Genomic DNA, 21,690 nt, shown 5'->3' on the forward strand with positions numbered 1-21,690 from the left:
TGTTTTGAACCCCTAACAATTACCGCAAACGTGATAGTTTATAATTAGATTTCCTTGTCCTCCACCTTATTAGAAATATTTTTAACAACAACTTCTTAAATGTTTTTCAGCTAAAGAAAATAATGAGTAATGTTTTCATAGCCTGTGTTAATAGGGAGAGATCACGTGTACAGTGATGTCAGCCTTGAACTTTAAATTAGGCTTTTACAAATAAATGTTACCAAAATGTGTGAGTGATCCCTATGGAAGTTATTTTAGTGAAGGAAAGTGATTAATTCAAATGATTCTCACTGCTGAATTATCTCCAGATGATTCCCTGCATTAGTTTCCTTATAAATAACACTGCCAAAATATTACTATAATACAAGAAAAACAGCTTTCTGACAAGATATATTTGAGTAATTCTAACTAACTCTTACTATATATTTAAAGGTCAAAAAGTTTATATTCCTCTTGCAGGAATAATGTGAGCCATGCTGTATTGTTTTTCTTAATTGTGAGCATATATATATTCAGAGAGAGAGAGAGAGAGAATAAACATTCCTCTTAATAAATCAGAGGGGATAGAGAGGTATTGTACTAATGTACAGGCTTCATTGTTCAATCCTGTTTTTCATCAACAAGTTGACACCATGCTAACATACTTTCCCCATCTAATTTCCTCAAGTGTTTAATAACTATGACAAATAGGGACGTATTAAAAAAAACACACACACACAATGGCAGATAATTATAAAAACTAAATAAAATTGGAAATGCAACATGCAATTGAAAAAGCTTACATGGTTAACATTGAAAATATATGTAGACAATAATCATTTAACTATCTGTCCCATCTTCTATCAGATATTACAAATTCCTGGTATTTTGCTGTTGTCGTTTTATTATTATTGAATTATTGAACTTGCTGGCTTTCTGTTCCACTTAGCATTTGTTTAAGAAAAACATTGTATGGCTTTCTCTTGCTCCACATGGAAGATGTCAGCAGCCTTGACAAATGAGCCCAAAAGTTCATGGGTAAACTTCCATTATAAGCATATGTCCCTTTTGGCTGTCAAACCAGCCAAGTCCCACAGGGATTGGGTGTGATCGAGTCAGCTAGGGTCCTCAGTTTCCCATAAAACCCTGAATCCGAGGCTCCCTGCAGTTTTCATCCACTGAGCACAGCATTGGTCATCCGTCTGAAACTGGGAGTCTATCGTTCCCTTTCTGGATGGCATTTGGAAGGGATGATCGGTCTGGAAGCATTACCATACTTCTACATGATTTCATACAATAGGACTTTTTCCTTTTGAAAATGTTATGCACACATGTATGTATGATTGTATGAACATGTAAGTATCAATGCTCCCCAGCTCAAGATCTTCACTCATTCCAGAACATAAATGGATATATCTGTTTTTAAAGCACAACATTGCTCCACAGTATGCATCAATACTTTGCAAATACAATTTTGTAATACAACAATGTATACTCCACGACTACAATCCATTTTACTGATAACTGACATAATCAACATCTGGATCTTTCATTGATATTTATGACAGCAATCCTGGATCTACAACACTATATTATTATCTTGGCAACACCATAACTATGAATCATACATAAGGAGAATAGAAGGCAGACTACTACTACTATTACTACTACTACTACTACTACTACTACTACTACTATAATAATAATAATAATAATAATAATAATAATAATAACTGCAGTAAAAACATACCTTTGGAGTAATATATAAATTGTGTAATATTCTTTACCTTTCAGGGACTGCAAAATCACTGAGATGTTGACTTGGTGGTTTAGACAGAATATCCCAAACTCTTAGAAGAAAAATGTAATCCACATGGGATCCAAAATAAGAGACAAGCCAGAATATGCCAAATAATTATTATACTAGAACCTAAACATGTGCCCAATTGGCCTCTCTGTTCCACCCAGGTGTTTATATACACATTTGTTATTTTACTTCTTGATATGCTACATTTCTTCACCATGCTTCCTGTTTAAGGCAGAGACAGGGGTTCCTGTTTACACCACAAATATAGCAACTGAAGTAAATACTGTGAACCAGGTTCTTCCTTTTCAGGAAAGATACAGACATATGTTTTATATAATTCGTATTTGAACAACAAACCCAAAGATGCGTGACTTGCAGCAAAGTTTGCATTATATCATATATGTTTACAAAGTTTTCACAATTATGCAACCCAGAAATGTTTTTCTTAATCAAGCTGTCATCTTATGTACATCTAACCATCCCATAGCTTCCAATACTTACATAACATAGAGAACCATTAAGAATAAAATGGTTTACTGAAGAAAAGGTGGTTAATTTAAGTGTGAGTCCTTGGAGAACTTTTAGCTAATGGGCAGAAAGCAAGATACAAGCAAGACTAGGCACCCAATCCTCTAGATTCTACATGCATCGAAGCGCCTAGTAGAAGACATCTTTATGCAATCTAGGTGAGTGGGGGCCGCCACTGTAGCTCCCGGAGACAAAGGCACATGCATTGAGCCTTCATGATTTAGCCCCCCCATTGTAGTCTATGGAACAACTACCGCAGGTCCTCGCTAGTGGCATAAAAACGCTGCTTTATCCTCTGCTTTCCAGGCCCCCCAGAAGCTGGCATTTACATCTTGCAGCTTCCAGGTGCCGCACACGGGCTCCGCACTTCCAGAAGCCGCTATTCACTTGCTATAGCCTTATTATTATTATTATTATTATTATTATTATTATTATTATTATTATTATTATTATTATTATTATTTCTTGGCAGACGCCCTTATCCAGGGCAACTTACAAAATATAAGCGAAATACAAAGTGCAAGAATACAGTTCAGTACAAGGCATCAAACATTACAAATTCCAATTTACATAATACAAAGCAATTCAAAGCATAATACATTGTACAAATTCCAATTTATAAAGTAAATACAATAAATGAGGTCTCAGTTCTGTGTGTAACAGTGCTGCCTTTGTCGTCTTTCATTTGATCCCATGGAGAGGCAAATTAATAGGCTACATTTTAAACGTGATGTCTTGAAGGAGCCTTTATTTATACATTTGTGTATTTATTTCTGTATGTAGATGTAGTGTATTTAAAACAACATAATAGAATGAGGGCAGGTTCATGCAGCCTGTACTGCGCTCTGTATGGAAGCTATGCACCGCCTCCAGAAGCCGCAATACACCTGCTTCAGCCTTATTTCTCTCGGCTCCCAGGGGCCACACACTGCATGTTTTAACCCTCAAGCTCGGCGCCTCCAGAATCCCATATTGCTTTAGCCTTACTAGTCTCAGTTTTGTCTCTTACAGCCTCCATTTCTTGCATTTTATGTGATTCTATCGAAGGGAAACATTGATAGTCTACATTTTAAACGTGATGTGTTTTGAAGGTGCCTTTATGTAGCCTATATGTGTATATATTTATTTTAATTACCAAGTCCATGCAATAACAGCGCCTTGCAGAGACTCAAACAGGGGGTGGGGGGTGGGGTTAGACTATAGTGCGGGGCTGTGGATGAATTTTCGAGCGAATCAGCAGTGGCTAGTAGCCGTCCCTCCATCCCCTCTGCACGTCCCTGTTTCCATCCAAGATCTACCATTGATGCCCTATTGCAGGGGTAGTCAATTATTTTTTGTCAGGGTCCAAATTTCTTGGTCAAGGTATAGCCAAGGTCCAGACTCCAAAGGGGGTGAACAAAATCACACCTTCAAATGACCCTTTCCAACACACACACAATTCAGTGAATTAGTAATATATATATAGTAATGCTTATATTTAGTACATTAATTTGACAAAGTACAAAAATATAACGTTTAAATATAAGTATTAAAATGCTTTCAGACCACTTTTAATTGCGTAAATGTGTTAAATATTATTGTAGGCATATAGATAATAATAACATAATAGAAACTTTCAAACATTTCATTTTGTGTCTTATTAAAGTCTTTAGCAATTTCCCCTTCGCCCCACTGGGCACAGCAGAAAATGGATGTAGGGAGAATGAGGGTGAAGAGGATTGAGGAATTCTGGATGGGGGATCTGGGGGTCCTCCCCCATAAGATTTTAACAATTGGACATCTGAAATGCATCATTTTGAAGTTGAAAAATAGCTCAAAATCTCCATGAAATCAGTCAGATTTGGACTCAAACATATCTTTGCTTCACAACCACATATCAACCGGAGATTATACATGCAAACTAGACATGGTTTCTGGTGCTTGTCAACCACAAATCAGTGTCATTGGAGCTCTGTAATTGAAACAGGTGAGGATGCACAATTTTTATTTATGCGCTGCTAGAAATATGTGTCTTCATTGGAAATCAGCTGTTTCCACCCCTGCTGTAGGAGTTTCTAGGTGAATACAAGCTATGGCACCGTGCCCCCCCGCCCCTGTCCTGTGTATGCACTTCTATATTTTGGAGGCGAAGTTTAAATATGTCCACACGTCAAACAATACACAGTTTAGCTGTTTATTTATAGAAATCAGGAACACGAACTAATTAACTATGTTTTTGTCGAGTACAAAGTGATGCTCTTGCCCCAGTCCAGACTGTGTAGAGACAGACAGCAACTGACTAACTAACTCAGTGTTGCCAGGTCCTCTCCATAATTTCCCCCCAAACTGGTCATAAAAATCCCCCAAATCACATATTTTCGCACAAAAAATTTAAACAAAGTGTGGTTGGTGAGGGAGAGGGGGGATGTTGTGGCGTGAGGTCCGGGGGGTTGTGGGGTGTTTTCAGCTTCACAGGACAGGGAGAATTGTATGTCACCAGTGAAAGAGGTGCAAATCTCTGCATATCCCTAAATTCCCCCAGGTTAAAACAATTATCCCCCAAGATTTCCCCCCATACAAATGTTGTCCCCCAAATTTCCTCCTGAACACTTAAAAATCCCCCACATTTGGGGGAAAATCCCCCAATCTGGCAACAGTGGACTAACACAGGCTTTATATAGGACATCCCATATGAATACGTCACATCCTATCTGCTAATAACCAGGAAGGGTTGTTACTAGGTTCCACAGAATAACAAGCACTTAGTGCAACATTACATAAAAAAACAAAAATCATGATAATACGCTAATTAAAATTATTCTCACAGTCCATTCAAAAGCGCCTGGTGGTCCGGATATGGCCCACGGTCCGCCTATTGACTACCCCTGCCCTATAGTGTCTTTCAAGAGTGTATCAATAATACTGAAAATTGTGAACATTTAAAGTCAGACTGGATAGGATCCTTGGATCACTCAGTTCAGGGTCGAATGGCATCCTCTCATTTGTAAACTTTCTTATGTTCTACTGTAATCATGCAAGTTGAATATTCTGATACGATGTCACACCCTGTTTATAGTCAGGGTTGTCAGATTGGGGGGAAACTGAAGCCATGGGGGGAAACGTGGGGGGAAAAGGATATCAAACAGGGGGCTAAACTAAAAAACAGGGGATTGTTTTCATCATTGTAATTTCCCCACAGTACTCTCATGAAGAGTTTACCACACCGACCCAACCCAAACCTCACTTCATCAGCACCCCCCCCCAGGCCCTCACTTCTTCAACTCAGTTTGTGAGTCTTGGGGGGAATTTTAGTGATTATGGGGATTTTTATGACCAGAGAGGACCTGGCAATACTGTTAATAGTCAGAGAGCGAGAGATGCAGACACTTGCAGATATTCCAATAGCCTAAATCAATAACATTACATTAATACACACATCATATAATTGGGTGAGGTGAAATAGATTCTTACATAGTTATACAGATATATAGACATGTTAAATCGAGACATTGAGAGAGAGAGAGAACCTCTACTATGGTGTAAAGGGTTAAACAGTGGGGGAGCACTACTTAGTTGAAGTTATTCACGTATGTAATTATTGGCTGATTTTAGTGTTTTAATTATGCATTCGTGTAATTATTAGTATTTTAAAAATAACTTTGAGGCGTTCTATCCTTGTGAAACGGTCCAATATACACCGATCAGCCATTTGAAGCCAAAACAGCCCTGACCCGTCGAGGCATGGACTCCACTAGACCTCTGAAGGTGTGCTGTGGTATCTGGCACCAAGACATTAGCAGCAGATCCTTTAAGTCCTGTAAGTTGCGAGGTGGGGCCTCCATGGATCGGACTTGTTTGTCCAGCACATCCCACAGATGCTGGACATTCCTGAACCATTTTTGCTTTGTGGCAGGGTGCATTATCCTGCTGAAAAAGGCCAATGCCATCAGGGAATACCGTTTCCATGAAAGGGTGTACATGGTCTGCAACAATGCTTAGGTAGGTGGTACGTGTCAAAGTAACATCCACATGAATGGCAGGACCCAAGGTTTCCCAGCAGAACATTGCCCAAAGCATCACACTGCCTCCGCCGGCTTGCCTTCTTCCCATAGTGCATCCTGGTGCCATGTGTTCTCCAGGTAAGCGACGCACACGCACCCGGCCATCCACGTGATGTAAAAGAAAATGTGATTCATTAAAACAGGCCACCTCCTTCCATTGCTCCGTGGTCCAGTTCTGATGCTCACGTGCCCATTGTAGGCGCTTTCGGCAGTGGACAGGGGTCAGCATTGGCACCCTGACTGGTCTGCGGCTACGCAGCCCCATACGCAACAAACTGTGATGCACTGTGTGTTCTGACACCTTTCTATCAGAACCAGCATTAACTTTTTCAGCAATTTGAGCTACAGTAGCTCATCTGTTGGATCGGACCACATGGGCCAGCCTTCGCTCCCCATGTGCCTCAATGAACCTTGGCCGCCCATGACCCTGTCGCCGTTTTTTTCTTCTTGTAACACATCAACTTTGAGGACAAAATGTTCACTTGCTGCCTAATATATCCCACCCACTGACAGGTGCCATGATAACAAGATTATCAGTGTTATTCACTTCACCTGTCAGTGGTCATAAAGTTATGACTGATCGGTATATGTGCTACCATTTAAATCACTATATAGCCTATATATATATACAGCTCTGGAAAAAATTAAGAGACCACTTAACATTGGTTTCTGAACTTGGAGTGGTCTCTTAATCTCGTTGCGATTGTGCCCCTTCCAGAGTCCGTTGTAAAGCTGCCACTGATTCATCCACACATCCCCCCCCAACACCCCTGTCTTGGAGAATTCGTCCCCCCCCACTCTGTGATATGTCCTCCCACCCCCCCACATCCTCAGCTTGACAACTCGGTTACACAAACAAACACCATGGGACAATGATATGTAAAATATGCAAAGTCGGATAATTAACTAATAATAATAATAATAATAATAATAATAATAATAATAATAATAATAATGTTATTTATTCATTTAACTAGCACTAGGGGTAATTATTTCCTTATGTATTTTTAAATAATCATATTCAAATGCAAGACTATGCCATGTAGAACCATCAGCACATATGTTGTTATTATTACACTGTGTAACTTTTTTTTTTTTTTGTTCCTCGGTAGTAAGTGTTATTTCCTAATTGCTTGTGTCTCAAAAGTATAGAAAAAGTCTATTATTCCCCACAAACTTTGCTTTTGTGACTAGGACAGTGATATTTTGAAATGTAACTATTTCCAATGAGGAAACGGGCGACTTTGTGTCTTTTCGTTCACATAAAGTCAGAAAAAAAAAACATTTTAAACCAAATTAACATATATTTATACTTATACTTATATTAAAGTAATACAAAAATTAGTACAAAAGATTTAGAAGTGAGTACTTTTTCGAGATTTATGGTTATACTGTTACAGTATAATCGTAAATCTCGAAAAACGACTTGCTTCTAAATCTTTTGTAGTCATTTTTGTATTACTTTAGTATAAATACATGTTAATTTGGATATCACTGTCCTCATATCACTGTCCTGGTCACAAAAGCAAAGTTTGTGGGGAATAATAGCCATTTTCTATACTTTTGAGGCATAAGCAATTAGGAAATAATACTTACTACCCAGGAACAAAAATTGTGTTACATAGTGTTACTATGATGATGATGATGATGATGGTGATGTTAATCTCTGTACTCTGTGTGTGTATGTTTGAATTTGGTTCAAGAACTACAGCTCCCACACATCATTGGAGCAAAACAGCTCAGCAAAACCTATAGAGGAGAGACAGCAAGGCATTGTGGGGGGTGTAGTCTTTCATTCAGCTTCAGTGTTCAAACAAAGAAAATATGTAAAGTATTTATATATATATATATATATATATATGTGTGTATATATATATATATACACTCACCTAAAGGATTATTAGGAACACCTGTTCAATTTCTCATTAATTCAATTATCTAACCAACCAATCACATGGTAGTTGCTTCAATGCATTTAGGGGTGTGGTCCCGGTCAAGACAATCTCCTGAACTCCAAACTGAATGTCTGAATGGGAAAGAAAGGTGATTTAAGCAATTTTGAGCGTGGCATGGTTGTTGGTGCCAGACGGGCCAGTCTGAGTATTTCACAATCTGCTCAGTTACTGGGATTTTCACGCACAACCATTTCTAGGGTTTACAAAGAATGGTGTGAAAAGGGAAAAACATCCAGTATGCGGCAGTCCTGTGGGCGAAAATGCCTTGTTGATGCTAGAGGTCAGAGGAGAATGGGCCGACTGATTCAAGCTGATAGAAGAGCAACTTTGACTGAAATAACCACTCGTTACAACCGAGGTATGCAGCAAAGCATTTGTGAAGCCACAACACGTACAACCTTGAGGCGGATGGGCTACATCAGCAGAAGACCCCACCGGGTACCACTCATCTCCACTACAAATAGGAAAAAGAGGCTACAATTTGCACAAGCTCACCAAAATTGGACAGTTGAAGACTGGAAAAATGTTGCCTGGTCTGATGAGTCTCGATTTCTGTTGAGACATTCAGATGGTAGAGTCAGAATTTGGCGTAAACAGAATGAGAACATGGATCCATCATGCCTTGTTACCACTGTGCAGGCTGGTGGTGGTGGTGTAATGGTGTGGGGGATGTTTTCTTGGCACACTTTAGGCCCCTTAGTGCCAATTGGGCATCGTTTAAATGCCACGGCCTACCTGAGCATTGTTTCTGACCATGTCCATCCCTTTATGACCACCATGTACCCATCCTCTGATGGCTACTTCCAGCAGGATAATGCACCATGTCACAAAGGTCGAATCATTTCAAATTGTTTTCTTGAACATGACAATGAGTTCACTGTACTAAACTGGCCCCCACAGTCACCAGATCTCAACCCAATAGAGCATCTTTGGGATGTGGTGGAATGGGAGCTTCGTGCCCTGGATGTGCATCCCACAAATCTCCATCAACTGCAAGATGCTATCCTATCAATATGGGCCAACATTTCTAAAGAACGCTTTCAGCACCTTGTTGAATCAATGCCACGTAGAATTAAGGCAGTTCTGAAGGCGAAAGGGGGTCAAACACAGTATTAGTATGGTGTTCCTAATAATCCTTTAGGTGAGTGTATATATATATATATATATATATATATAAAACCAACTTTATTGTGACTGTTCTGCAAAAATCAAGACAGAAATTGAAATACTAAAATCAAACAATATTGCCTGTAATTGGTTGCTGTAACTCACTAGCTGAAAGAAGAAAGTAATTACCTTAATTTTAATATAGAGTGGTGCAACAACATACTTTCAGTCATATAGACACTTTTGTCAAGTTACATTGCACTTTCTTTTTGTAAAGCCATATATATGGTGGCAATGTGCCCCCCTCAGGATGAGGAGAGTTTGTAAAATGGAATTACTTACTGTAGGTTGTATTACCTTACAAATGTGTTTGATCTTATATGTCATATAAAAAGTGGCATACAATTAGTGATCTTTATTTAAATCACATATCAAGACTGAAGCTGAAATTATGAATTGCACTTGGAGTTTCTAAACAAGAAAAATAAGTATGTGTTAATCAATCTGTGTGGACCTAAAGGTACCAGAAATGCAATGGGGGAGAAGATTAGATCTCTTTGTCCATATTCATGTCCTAATTAACATAATCATAAACATTTCTTATGTGTATAATTTGTGATAACTATAACTCACCTTGGAAAATGGCATCTGCCAAAAATCTAAATACATACATACATACATGGGGTAGTCATATTCGGTAGATTATTTAGTTTTTTTTTATTATATGACATAGTGACTTTAAGGTGGCATAAACCAGTAAACTGAAACAATTAGGCAACTAATGTATGGAATACATTTTAGTTGTTTATTTTGCATAGTTCATGTAAACGTTTTACAATAGCTAAGTATAATTTTCTGATTTAAATGCTAACCCATATCCAGCTTTAATCTGAACCTTGCGTAACACTGGATGATCAAAAACAACATTTCAAACATCTACTCATGGAACTACAAAGATATGTAACCCAATAACTCACTATTCAACAGATAACTCTCCTGAGCTATTCCTCTCCTGAGCTGCTCCCAGTAGCTTCCTGGAGATCATTCTGTACTTCCCACTGGTTCCAGAACAATCCTATATTGACAACCCACTGGAACACCACTGGAAATGTGGGGCTTATGAATGCCCCTAATCATTTGAAGGTTTCATAAAATGACACACATTTTTTATCTGTGCTATTTATATGTATCTAAAATATTGAATTGCAATGGAAAATAATTAACCTAAAAATGTGTTGAAATGAGACAAGATCACTGTATCAGACGATAAATCGGATCATGAAATATCACCACTGTTAGTCTGGTTCTTCTGTGCTGCAATTCGGTGAGAATGGAGAAGAGATGCATCACAGGGAACTGCAGGAAAGGGAAACGCACACAATGCAGTGCGGCTAGGCTCACTGAATGAATGCTGCTTATTTAATGGAGTGATCGGACCAAACCCAGATACTGTGATTTAAAAACTTTGTCCTACACACGTTCTGCTTTGCTGTGACGACGTTCTTCACCATTGCAGTTGCGTCACGCAAAAGGGGCGGACCCTCCAAAAAGGACCACCCAATCAAAACCCGCGCTGCGGGGCACGTTACCTCAAGCGAAGCCAGAGCAGCCATTTTGGAAACTGGAGAAAGACCTCATCTAAGGAGAATAAATAAATTAATAAATAAAAAAGGGAATTAGTTACATGGTCAGCTTCGCCGTGCTTTCGGCTTCCTTCTAAGGCAGCGATGGTTCAGTCGTGTTCCGCGTACGGATGTAAAAACAGATATCACAAAGACAAAAACATTTCTTTTCACAAGTAAGTTGAACTCCACTCGGTCACCACAGGGCGCTAGTACAGCTGTTTTCCAACAGTTTCTGTGTAACGCAGGGGGAACCATGTGAAGTCGATTGCGGGACAAGCTGTGTGATTAAACACGAAAAGTCTGCTAAATCAATAGCAGACACCCAAAGCTTCCGTGGAAATGCTCACAAAAGCTACGCGTATCCACGGATGTTCATGTAGATGCAATACATGATTTGAGTGTGCAATGATAACCCGTATGACGCGTGTTCCTGGGGAGCTGTAGTGTTAGGTTCCTGTCGTGGTGCACATGTGACAGGGAATCGTGTATTGTTTTACTTTGATTGTTTTTAGAAACGAATTTGAACTCGACATTTGACAACCCAGTTAGGAAGGGGTAGTGCCTCTAATAAAATAGCATGGGGATCACGCAGATTGCAATGCCAGGCTTCCTCTGTAATGACCTTAACCCATCGAAATGCCCAGACAGTCTGGATACAGGACAGGGGGCGAGGTAGTGATGTCTGCAGTCGGTGTCTCTTTCTTGGCCGGCCGGGTCGCTCTGTTCAGTGTTATCCTGCATGTTTACTGTGCACATACCTGTTAAACCTAAAAGATCCCAACGGATCACATCCACGGATCCACAGTGAGGGAATGATACACTGTTATCCTAAAATAGGCATCTGATACAATAGGACCATTGTGAGGATGAGCCGGGGTTCTGCTTGGCTTGTATCCGAATGCAATGCCACTTTATTTCTTATTATATAATATGAATTGCCCAGACGTATCCTAGTGCAGTTGTATTCAAACTGCACTAGATACTTTGTAGCTTTCTGACTAGCTGGGATGTTTTTTGTTTCAGACAAGAAACGGTTTGATTAAGAAGACATCCAGCGTGGTTAGATATTTGCAGCCTGACAGATAATCCCACAGTAGCTCGCTGCTGTACATGTCAATATTTTGTCCATCTTATCAGTACAATTAATTTACGTGATTCAAAAATGTAGTTTGAAGGTTGAAAGAGGTACTAGTACAGGAATTGTCAGTTCTGCATTCGTAGCTTAATTATTTACAACTCACAGTATTTGTATAACTATGCTGATACTTTTAAAATTAAGTAGTAATGCATCTACATTTATCTGTAGTGTGTTGTGTGCAAAATGAGGCACTTGGGAGAAAGGAAGTTGTGATTTCCCAACTATTTGAATACTGCAAGCTGGTGATCTCTTTTACACATTTAAAATTAAAAACCTCACGCACAAAATATGTGGAAAAGTTTAGCAGTAGGTAAGAGATGTCATGACCACCCCCCACCCTGTTTTTTCATCCCTCAGATTTCCCCTCGCGCGTCCTGACGTGTGTGGAAAATGGGTAGCGGCGATGAGACGGAACAACTTCAAGCCCACAAAGTACAGCAATATCTGTTCACAGCATTTCACAAAAGACTGCTTCAAGCGAGAGTGCAACAACCGAGTCCTGAAGGAGAATGCAGTGCCCTCACTCTTCTGTTTCAGTAGATTAGAAGAAAAGGTAAATCAAGTAGATATTAACATGTAGGCTACATTTTATTGGAAAAATAATATACAAATGCCTTTTATGATTTTGAGTGGTGTTATGTTTCTTAGTGTTCTCAGTTGCAAGGGTTGTAGTTTTGTGACCTTATTTTGTCCACATTCTACGTCCTCAACATCAATAAGGTACTTCTTTTCACATTGACTCTTAAGAATTTGGAAAACAAAGTAGCGATCAGCATCAAATTTGCTGTTTAGTGCCAAGACTCATGACTTCACCTTCACTTGCTGTTATTTATTGGGTCTGTTTCCTTTGAAGATCAAACGGCCAGTGTATCAGCAACCATCTCACTGGTCAATCTTATGAATTATTGCAAAAGGTCAATCTGTTGTATCCCCTTTTAGTGCCCATATTTTGACTATCTTGTACAACAGACGTATCTCCATTCAATTCAAATACAAGCAAAGGATTTAAACGTATGCATGCCGATTCCTTATATGCCATTTTCCTGTAGGATGAGGCCTTGGATGAACAAGACCCACCAGAAATAACTCTCCCCCCAGAGCTGCCCCTCGCTGTCTCGCAGCAGCAGCCCCCCCCGTTGCAGCCCGAGCACTCCCAGTTGCAGAACATCGTGCAGATGGTCGTGCACCCCGCCCTGCTCCCCAGCATGTCCATCTCCTGCGACCACAACTACACAGTGGAAGACACGGTGCAGCAGAAGAAAAGGATCCAGCAGCTCGAGGAGCAAGTGGACAAGCTGCGCAAGAAGCTCAAGACGGTGCAGCAGAAATGCAGGCGTCAGGAGAGGCAGCTGGAGAAGATGAAAGCCACACGGGAGTTCCAAAAGGACAAGGGCACGGTGTCCGGGGAGAGCTACGTCATCCTCCCCAAGGAGCTCTACGACGTCCTCAAAGGCATCGAGTCCATGGAAGACTTGTAGAAGCCCTCAGGCCACAAGAGACATATTTTTGTTTGCGTTTCCCCACCTCTGTGATTCCCAAGAAGACAGACTAGGGTGGCGAAGTGTGACACAGTGCAGAGAAGCACTATGTGGTACCTCTATGATCATGTACCTTGCCATAGCAGCAGATCACTGCACGGTAGGGAGTTTCACGGCTCCCAAAGAGGTTTGTTGTTTTTTTGCGGTGCTGCATTCCTGTTGCCAGCGTTATATTGTTTGCACAACAGACGGGGACCCCCCTGCAAGCGGCCTGACTTGGTGTCAGCAGTTGTAAATCAAGCTTTGTTTTCAAAAGGGGTTTCCATTTGAGGGTTCTGTTTTCTAGGAAGCCATTCTGATTTTCCTTTTGTTCTTATTATACAATTGCATTCTAATTGTCCTTTAAAACATTTACATATATAACATTTTAATATAGACTGCACAAACTGAAATGCTTACATACCAGGCGAGTGAAAATTATATGTTGGGCTTCCAATTCTGACGACCAAAATATGCAGGCGTATAAGTGAGTGGTTTTTCATAAGCCCCAATCTCAACTCTGCCTAGGACTAAGACTAAGATTAGATTGGACCTGCCAGCACCCATGTTCCCTTGCACCCCAAAGAGATTGTTTTTTTGTTGCTCTTTCAAAGGCATATTCTTAACCTACAATTAAAGGGTGTTACACAAGTGGTTTTATTAACATCCGATAGCAGCAGCTTCCCCTTTAACACTGCTTGGTCTTAAACAACGAACTTGCACTAATGTTCCTGTTATTTTTCAAACCCATTCTTCTTGCTTTATTTATATATGCACACACAGACACACGCACATGCACACATACAGTTGCTTTATAATGTTTGCCACTTTCTCCAAAACAAATCAAGAATAAGTAATAAGTCTCGTAATATCTCTTGAACTTTCCAGTTATCTGAGCCAATTAAAGAAAGCCATACTTGACACCCAGGGCAAGCATTTTCTCTAAAATGTCATCATATTTAATACAGTTACAGCCTTGTTATCTACTGACATTATTTAATTATTATAATAAAAAATATACCCTACCTGGTGTTGTCTCTACCTGTCCTTGATGTGTTTTTGTTTGTTTGTTTTTGTAACATTCATTCAGTCAATGCACTTCAAGAGAGCACTTAATCATACACATTGATTGTTTTTGTTGTCATGGTGTTTTTTTTTTTTAATTTTTAGTGTAAATGGGGTGTATGTTTGTTTGTGATGCTTCTTATTAATACATAAATGTTACTGCTTTGCAACATTGAAGGCTTGTGAAACATCAATGGGTGTGGCCTCGATCTTTAGTCTGAGTACTTTAGTTACCCAAACATTGCACAGGGTTAAATAGATCCATACAACAATAATATTGGAAAGTGTTATTTACATTATTATGTATTTTATATGAAATATTATGAAGCTCTGTAAAAATTGATTATATACTTTTAATTTAAAGCAAGCTATAATTAAGACTAAAGGGAAATTTCTTTAAATAAGTACGAAAACATCATTCTGTTATTGCATACATTGATACAGAGCACGGAAAACAGATATAATGGGCAAAGGATCGTTTATTGTTCCTGATATTATTATTGTTGTTATTATTGTGTGTTATTTTATGTTTATTTGTATTTTGATTGAATTATACAGAAAATATTTTATTTCAGAAATTTAAAGAAGAAATTATTAATTTGAATGAATGGTGTATCTGATGCTGAACAATAAATGCATCTTGATGGCATAGGTTCATTTTGGTATCTTTAATTACCTTTATTATTATTTCAGCCTGAGTTGTCTAAGTGTGTTTTTAAATCATGGTAATAATGCGTTTCAACAGGTCTTTTCCTTTGGCTCTGTTAATAAGCAAGGGCCTGGCCAAAACAATCACCTCTCACCGTATTTACAATATGATGGTTGTCATGTAAAACAATTTATGGTGATACAAAATGTTTTATATCCGTTATAATCAGACATTTTGATTATAAGTGAAAATATTCTATATACGTAAGCCATGTTGGGTTTGTTTTGCCCCATTCATTTAGAATGTTTTGAGTTAATTCTGCTATGTGACAAAAGACATCCATATTTACCTTTTAAGTTGTTTCCTTGGTGATAAATCATGACCACCGTATATATATTATAATAAATTTTAGTTAAAGATTAAACCTGATTAACAATTACATTTATATTATGAAAGTGGTTTACTATAATGTGAATGTGGCAGTCAAAATATTTCTTCTGATGTATTTGGCTAAACAACATCTACAGATGGAAAGTTTTTATTATTATTATTATTATTATTATTATTATAGCAACATTAAACCAATGGCTACAACCTTGATACAATTCTGTTATCATGGTTTACTGCATCTAAATTTAGCTAATGCAAAGACACAGGTTGTTGTCTCATATAGAATTAGTTCAGATAATCCAATTAGTGAGTCTGATTGTATTTCAGACACTGTCACCTTCATCGGTTCTGTCAGGGTTGTCTGAAAGCAAAAGCAAAAAACAAAAGCAGAAATTCCCCCCAACAAATTATTGGAAGTCCCTTAGTGTATACCTTAATATTGTTATATTTGAGTGCAGAGAGGCCTGGGCACAATTAATGAATAGGATCAGAATATAGAGGGGTTCTATATCCTTAAAAAGGTAACAGAGTGATTGTTGACAGGGGAGACACATAGTGAGGTTGAGTCCACGAGAAATTGTTGCAGATTCAAAGCACATACAAGCATTATTTATGACTGATGAATAGGCAAGTTTAAATGTATATTGTCAGTCATGAAGATATTATACACATACAAATACAGAAAAATGTAGTTCAAGGTTAAATTCCACAATTGCTTTACACTGGTGATGAGGTATAAAGAAATACATATTTTTTTATACATCAGGATGTCATAAATGACAATGTTTAAATGTAATCTGGAAAAGAAAAATTGCATTTTGCTTACTGTCGAATAGGAGATGACTTCAACCACCATGTCTGGTGTGACACCTTTCTATTTTCTCTGGCTGGTTGAGAAATTCAAAGAGTGCCCTCTACTGAAAACACAACTATCTGAGAGGACCTGGCACAGCTCTATGATTTACATGAGACTGGACAATGTATTTTATAATTTTTAAAGGAAGAAGGTCTTGTGCTAGCTAAATAAGTAACTGATGATCCAATACAGTGTTGGGGTTTTGGAAGCAGTGAGATTAATCAAATACAAATACAGTCTGATTGCCAGTTTTGGAAACTATCTGGCATCTTGTCTTTATTCTTGTTCTTCATGTATCACAGCGATAAGTGCATTGGCTATCTAAAATAACATCTAATGCCATTTTGCAAGCCTGTGATCACCCAAGTTCGATGCAAGAGGGCACTCAAAGGACACATATCCATGGAAAATACTAATTGTTTGTTCGAATTGAAACTATTCTTTTTTTATTTTGCTAGTTTTCCTGATTTGTATATCATCAGCATATATATTGTATATAGATATCGTCAGTCTATCCACACAATTCTATGTATATATTCATCCATTCACCCACCCATCCATCTTTTTTTCTTAACAAATTAAACACAAAATTAAAGGTTTACAACTAGGTTAAATATACCCACAAGGTGGCAATATAACACAAGTCGCACTTCATTTAAACGGAAAACGTTTATTATGCATTTCATACAGCCCATATATAGATCTAAATCTTGTATAGTGTATAGTTTACAGTTGTATTTTGATATTGTAAAGGTTTCCTGAAGTTGAAAACACCAGTCCTCTGTTTCCTTCTGAGATAAAACACTGCAAATAAATAATAAAACAAAACCAGCAATGAGTCAAATAAGAAAGGTACTGATTGATTAGCAAACTACCATTGTTTTAAATACATTCAATATACTATGAATGCAATTCCATGTTTGTTAGATTACCTACTTGAGAATGTATGAAAGTGATATATATAGTTTGAACAAAAGTGAAGTAAATAAATATGACACTCCTACTTTAATTCTTTATCTGTTCTGTCATTACTCAATTTCTTAGCAGACACCCTTATCCAAGGTGACAGAATTGCTACAATATATCACAATATGTTTTACACTGTACTCATTTATACAGCTGGGCACTTACTGGAGCAATCTAGGAATCTAACAGCAGTGGGATTGAACCCACTACCCTCCACACCAGAATCCAGAGCCCTAACCACAACTCCTCAGACTTCAGCTGCAGGCTATGTGGTGTCAGATGTGTCGCTGTTATATCTGACCCCCAGAGTGTGGTCCTGTCGGGAAGCCCTTGCCATGCGCGGCGCTGCTCCGCTCCCGGCCCCCCGCAGCGCGCCTGCGTGCCTCCGCGCCTCCGCGCCTCATTGGCCGAGCGAGCGCAGGCTTTGTGTGCCGCCGCGTTCACTCCAGCCCGGGCTGAGCGGGAACCGCAGCGCAGCAAAACTGGTCCGAAATGATCTGTCCGTGCTGGTGCTGGTGCTGGTGCTGGTGCTGGTGAGTACACGTTGACGACTGAACGGGCTCTAACACTGTCTTTGTTTCCCTTGTGGACAGTCACTTTAGGAGGAGGGTTTGTGAAGCCACTGTCAACTATTGCTCAGCCTTGCTGTGCAAAAGCATGCTGGCAGTATTGCCCCGTGTTGCCCTGGCTTGGCATTCATTTAGGCAGATGTCTGACTGTGTTGGAAAGAGGTGTATGTGTCGGCTTAGGTCTGAGTCGGGGGAGAAAGCTCGAAAAAGTTTCTTATTTTAATTGAAAACGTGCATTTACTAGTTTTCCTTTCCACCCAAACGAATCAGTGTATCTGAAATCGGAATACAACCGACTCATAATGAATCTGAATAAAATCACGCAGTTTCTTATAGTGAGGAAGAAGGCTTGGTGGGTAGATTGATATTAGACCACAAAAGTTCAACACAACAAACCTTCCATACGTCATTCCGTTTTTCAAATTTAATAATTGTGAGCAGCGAAAACGGTGTAGTTGCTACATTGTTGAATTGTTGGCTTTCGCCTTTAAATGACTTGGGAAAGTGTTATTATGATGCAACGTGTTGATTCTCTGGAACGGTTTGAGTCTCAGTCTTTCCTTTTCGGATTATGAACTACGCAATGGGTTGTTTGTTTTATTATCGCTTTCTTATGCCAGACAATTTCAAACTGGTTTTGAGCGAAATGTATGCATTAGTGAGTTTTGATGCTCCACTACTAGTTTAATTGATCTAGAGGAGCAATCCGATGTGTATTTTAATAAACACTTACAGAGCGGGCTGTCCTGGGACGCGTCGGTGCAATTAATAGAAAATCACACAAACAACCCTCATTTCAAGGTAGCAGCAAATCCACAAAAAATCGCTCGGCATTAGAGCTGTCGTGCAGATTGCGATTACGAAATAGGTTGTTTGGCTTTTTATATTGTAGTAATAGTTTTCCAGTGTAAGTCATAAGCGTTTGCTGGAAGTTTTGCCTGCTTGCCCAAAGTAACACAAAATGACCGAACAACATTCTTCTTGATTCCATGATGGAGACGCTTTTCTAATCTGCCAAACCCCAAATTGTTTCAGTGGTAGGCATGTTTAGGTCAGGAAGCAGGTGTCTGTGTTCCCGGAAATCGGGAGGCATTCTGCACATGTCAGGAAACATTGGTTTTGGAATCCTCTGGGTCTGCTGGGATTCATCAATAGGAGTTGTTTTAGAAATGTAGATGTGCTCTGTGAAAGGAGGAATGCACTGTAGTAGGCTGAATGGGGACAGAGAGGCAGTTGTAGTCTACAGAAAGAAAGTATAACGCACACAAGAGTGCTATATTGGGAGGAAAACTTTCCCCCAGGAGTGGAGCTGTTTAAGTGAAAAGCCAGGTGATTGTCCTAATAGTTAATAGTTGTCCTAAGGTCATCACAGTGCATGGTGCTGCTTCAAGTGGGATTGGAACTGACTTTGAGCATAGCAAACTCATGTGGTTGCTTACCAAGACATACAAAAATGAATCAAAATATATGGTCTGGTTAATGTGGAAGGTTGGGAATTAAGATCTATGGAATGTCAGGATAGATTAGGTATCAGGGTTTTACTTATGCTTATGGAATAATGTACTATTTCCTAGCTATTCATTTTGAATCGCTTCGTTTGTTTTGTTCTCAAAGTGGTGAGATGGTGGTTATCATTGGAGGCTTGGGTAACTCCTTCAGTCCCCATTTTTTCCAGTCCACTTAGCCAGTGAATGAGAAACTAGCTGTTGTAGCTGGGGGGCTAACTTTGTGATACACTGGTGTCATATCCAGGGTAATGTCAATTCTATGGATTTGCGCCACAAAAACGGAGAATAAGTTTATCAGCTATCGAGGATTATGTTTAAAAGATTTGTATTGGTCACATATTTAGTCACTTAATACATAAGCTAATGCAAACACTATGGCATGCATACAGCACTCATTGTGTGTCTATTTTCATCTCAATCCTAGTTCTTTTCATATGTGATTTTGAATTTCTGTTTGCGCACAGTGTATGTTCATGGCAAACCAAACTGACCCAAACTGGACCCTGTGGAAGGCCAGCTGGAGAGCTAGTGGCCAAATTAGTTCACCCAGGAATTCAATACCTTGTTGGTTCCAGAGGCAATCCTCTTCATTTTGGATGACATCATCTTGTAGAGCCATGGGTATACTGGACACACCTAGTAATGAGATTACTTTTCTCTAGAGCTTTTTGTGAGACAGTGGTTATCTAATAATTACATTTCTTTGGATAAATGTGGGGGGGCACCTTTGTGTTGTAGTGGTTAGTGCTGCTGTCTCTCAGCTCCTGGGACGCAGGTACAGTTCTGACCTTGAGCGTCCACCTGTTTAGAGTTTGCATGTTCTCCATGTGGCCGTGTGGGTTTTTGCCCGGTGCTCCTGTTTCCTCCTGTATGCCAAATACATATTGTTTATTTTGATTGGCTACTTGAAATTACTCTGTAGTTATACGAGTGTGGTGTTTGTATGTGCACCCTGCTTATACCCTGTGCCTGTTGGTTTAGGCTCTGTCCCACCGTGACCCTGTTCTGGATGTAACAGTTGTTGAAAATGGATGCATGGAGACATGGGGTTATAGGTCTGATTGCCCTCCAAAAATGTATAGAGTTGTAAAATCTCTCAGGATTATCCCATCATCCTTTTTGTAGTGTGACCTGTGTGCAAGGTTTACACACGGATATTCCTCACTAGCCTATAGTTCATCCAGAGGCAGATCTGTTGCTGGGGGCAAATTATGACTGTACATAATTTACAGATACAGTGATCATTCCTTGAAAGGGATCAAAAGTTTATTCAGTTAAAAAAAATCTGTCTGCAGCCTGACTTTTTTGTAGACATTTGGCATTGACAAGCAAACAGAGGAATAAAGTTAGACATTAATGGAATGCAAACAGATGGACAAATAGCTCAGATTATGCTCTTTCATTTCAAGGCTGCTTTAAATGCATTGAAAAGGAGAAAATAATTAATAAAATGAAAGCATACCTATGTTAATTTCAGCTGTATTCTATTGGTAATGTTAGCCCTATGGATCACAGTAAATCGTACACTGTCCCTGTAAAGCAGCAGTAAAATACAATGGTCAATGCAGAACATCTGGCCTATATCACGTGCTGTGAAAGACGTCCACTTTGGGCCACAGGAAATTGGTTGCATGACACTCACTGCATTTTGTGTAACAGATAATCATGTGTTACATCTTATGATGAAGTGCTATAAATTCCTTCAGCATGTTTCACTGGGTTTATGGACATGTTGTGATTTATATTTTTTGGAAATACATGATCTATTCACCTGTAACATCTTATGGTTAGTTGATTTCAAAACTAGATGTAGTGATTTTAAAGGGCTTACCTAGGTCTAGTAGTCTAGCTTTCTGCTTCAAGTGGAATTTGAACTAACTAACTAAAAGCATATTAAACTCAAGTAGTAAGTAGTTGCTTACCAGGCTGTACAAAAATTAATCAAAATATATAGTTGATGTGGAAGGGTAGAAATAAGATATAGCCTATAG

General features: G+C 39.1%; 2 protein-coding genes and 2 long non-coding RNA genes across 4 annotated transcripts in view; 2 read left to right on the plus strand and 2 right to left on the minus strand.

The window, feature by feature from the left end:
* Positions 1-727: 727 nt before the first annotated feature.
* LOC136754823 (uncharacterized) lies at positions 728-1,975 on the minus strand. Its single transcript, XR_010817599.1, has 2 exons — positions 1,767-1,975; positions 728-1,238 (listed from the first exon to the last, which is right to left on the minus strand). It is a non-coding gene; the product is annotated as an uncharacterized LOC136754823 (long non-coding RNA).
* Positions 1,976-11,021: 9,046 nt separating this feature from the next.
* Positions 11,022-15,410, plus strand: thap1 (THAP domain containing, apoptosis associated protein 1). The gene is made up of 3 exons (XM_066710979.1): positions 11,022-11,214; positions 12,537-12,732; positions 13,229-15,410. Exons 1-3 carry the CDS (start codon positions 11,144-11,146, stop codon positions 13,655-13,657), a joined length of 696 nt encoding a protein of 231 aa, XP_066567076.1. The 5' UTR covers positions 11,022-11,143; the 3' UTR covers positions 13,658-15,410.
* A 1,896-nt stretch (positions 15,411-17,306) lies between these two features.
* LOC136754826 (uncharacterized) lies at positions 17,307-17,891 on the minus strand. Its single transcript, XR_010817600.1, has 2 exons — positions 17,788-17,891; positions 17,307-17,460 (listed from the first exon to the last, which is right to left on the minus strand). It is a non-coding gene; the product is annotated as an uncharacterized LOC136754826 (long non-coding RNA).
* Positions 17,892-18,023: 132 nt separating this feature from the next.
* The window catches only part of LOC136754825 (MOB kinase activator 3B), a 41,507-nt gene continuing 37,840 nt past the window's right edge, over positions 18,024-21,690 (plus strand). Inside the window, exon 1 of the mRNA XM_066710980.1 lies at positions 18,024-18,155. The gene's annotated coding sequence lies outside the window, so the exon portion shown is untranslated. The remainder of the gene's footprint in view (positions 18,156-21,690) is intronic.

Source organism: Amia ocellicauda, chromosome 8 (genome assembly GCF_036373705.1).
Source record: "Amia ocellicauda isolate fAmiCal2 chromosome 8, fAmiCal2.hap1, whole genome shotgun sequence".
Classification (NCBI taxonomy): Eukaryota; Metazoa; Chordata; class Actinopteri; order Amiiformes; family Amiidae; genus Amia; species Amia ocellicauda.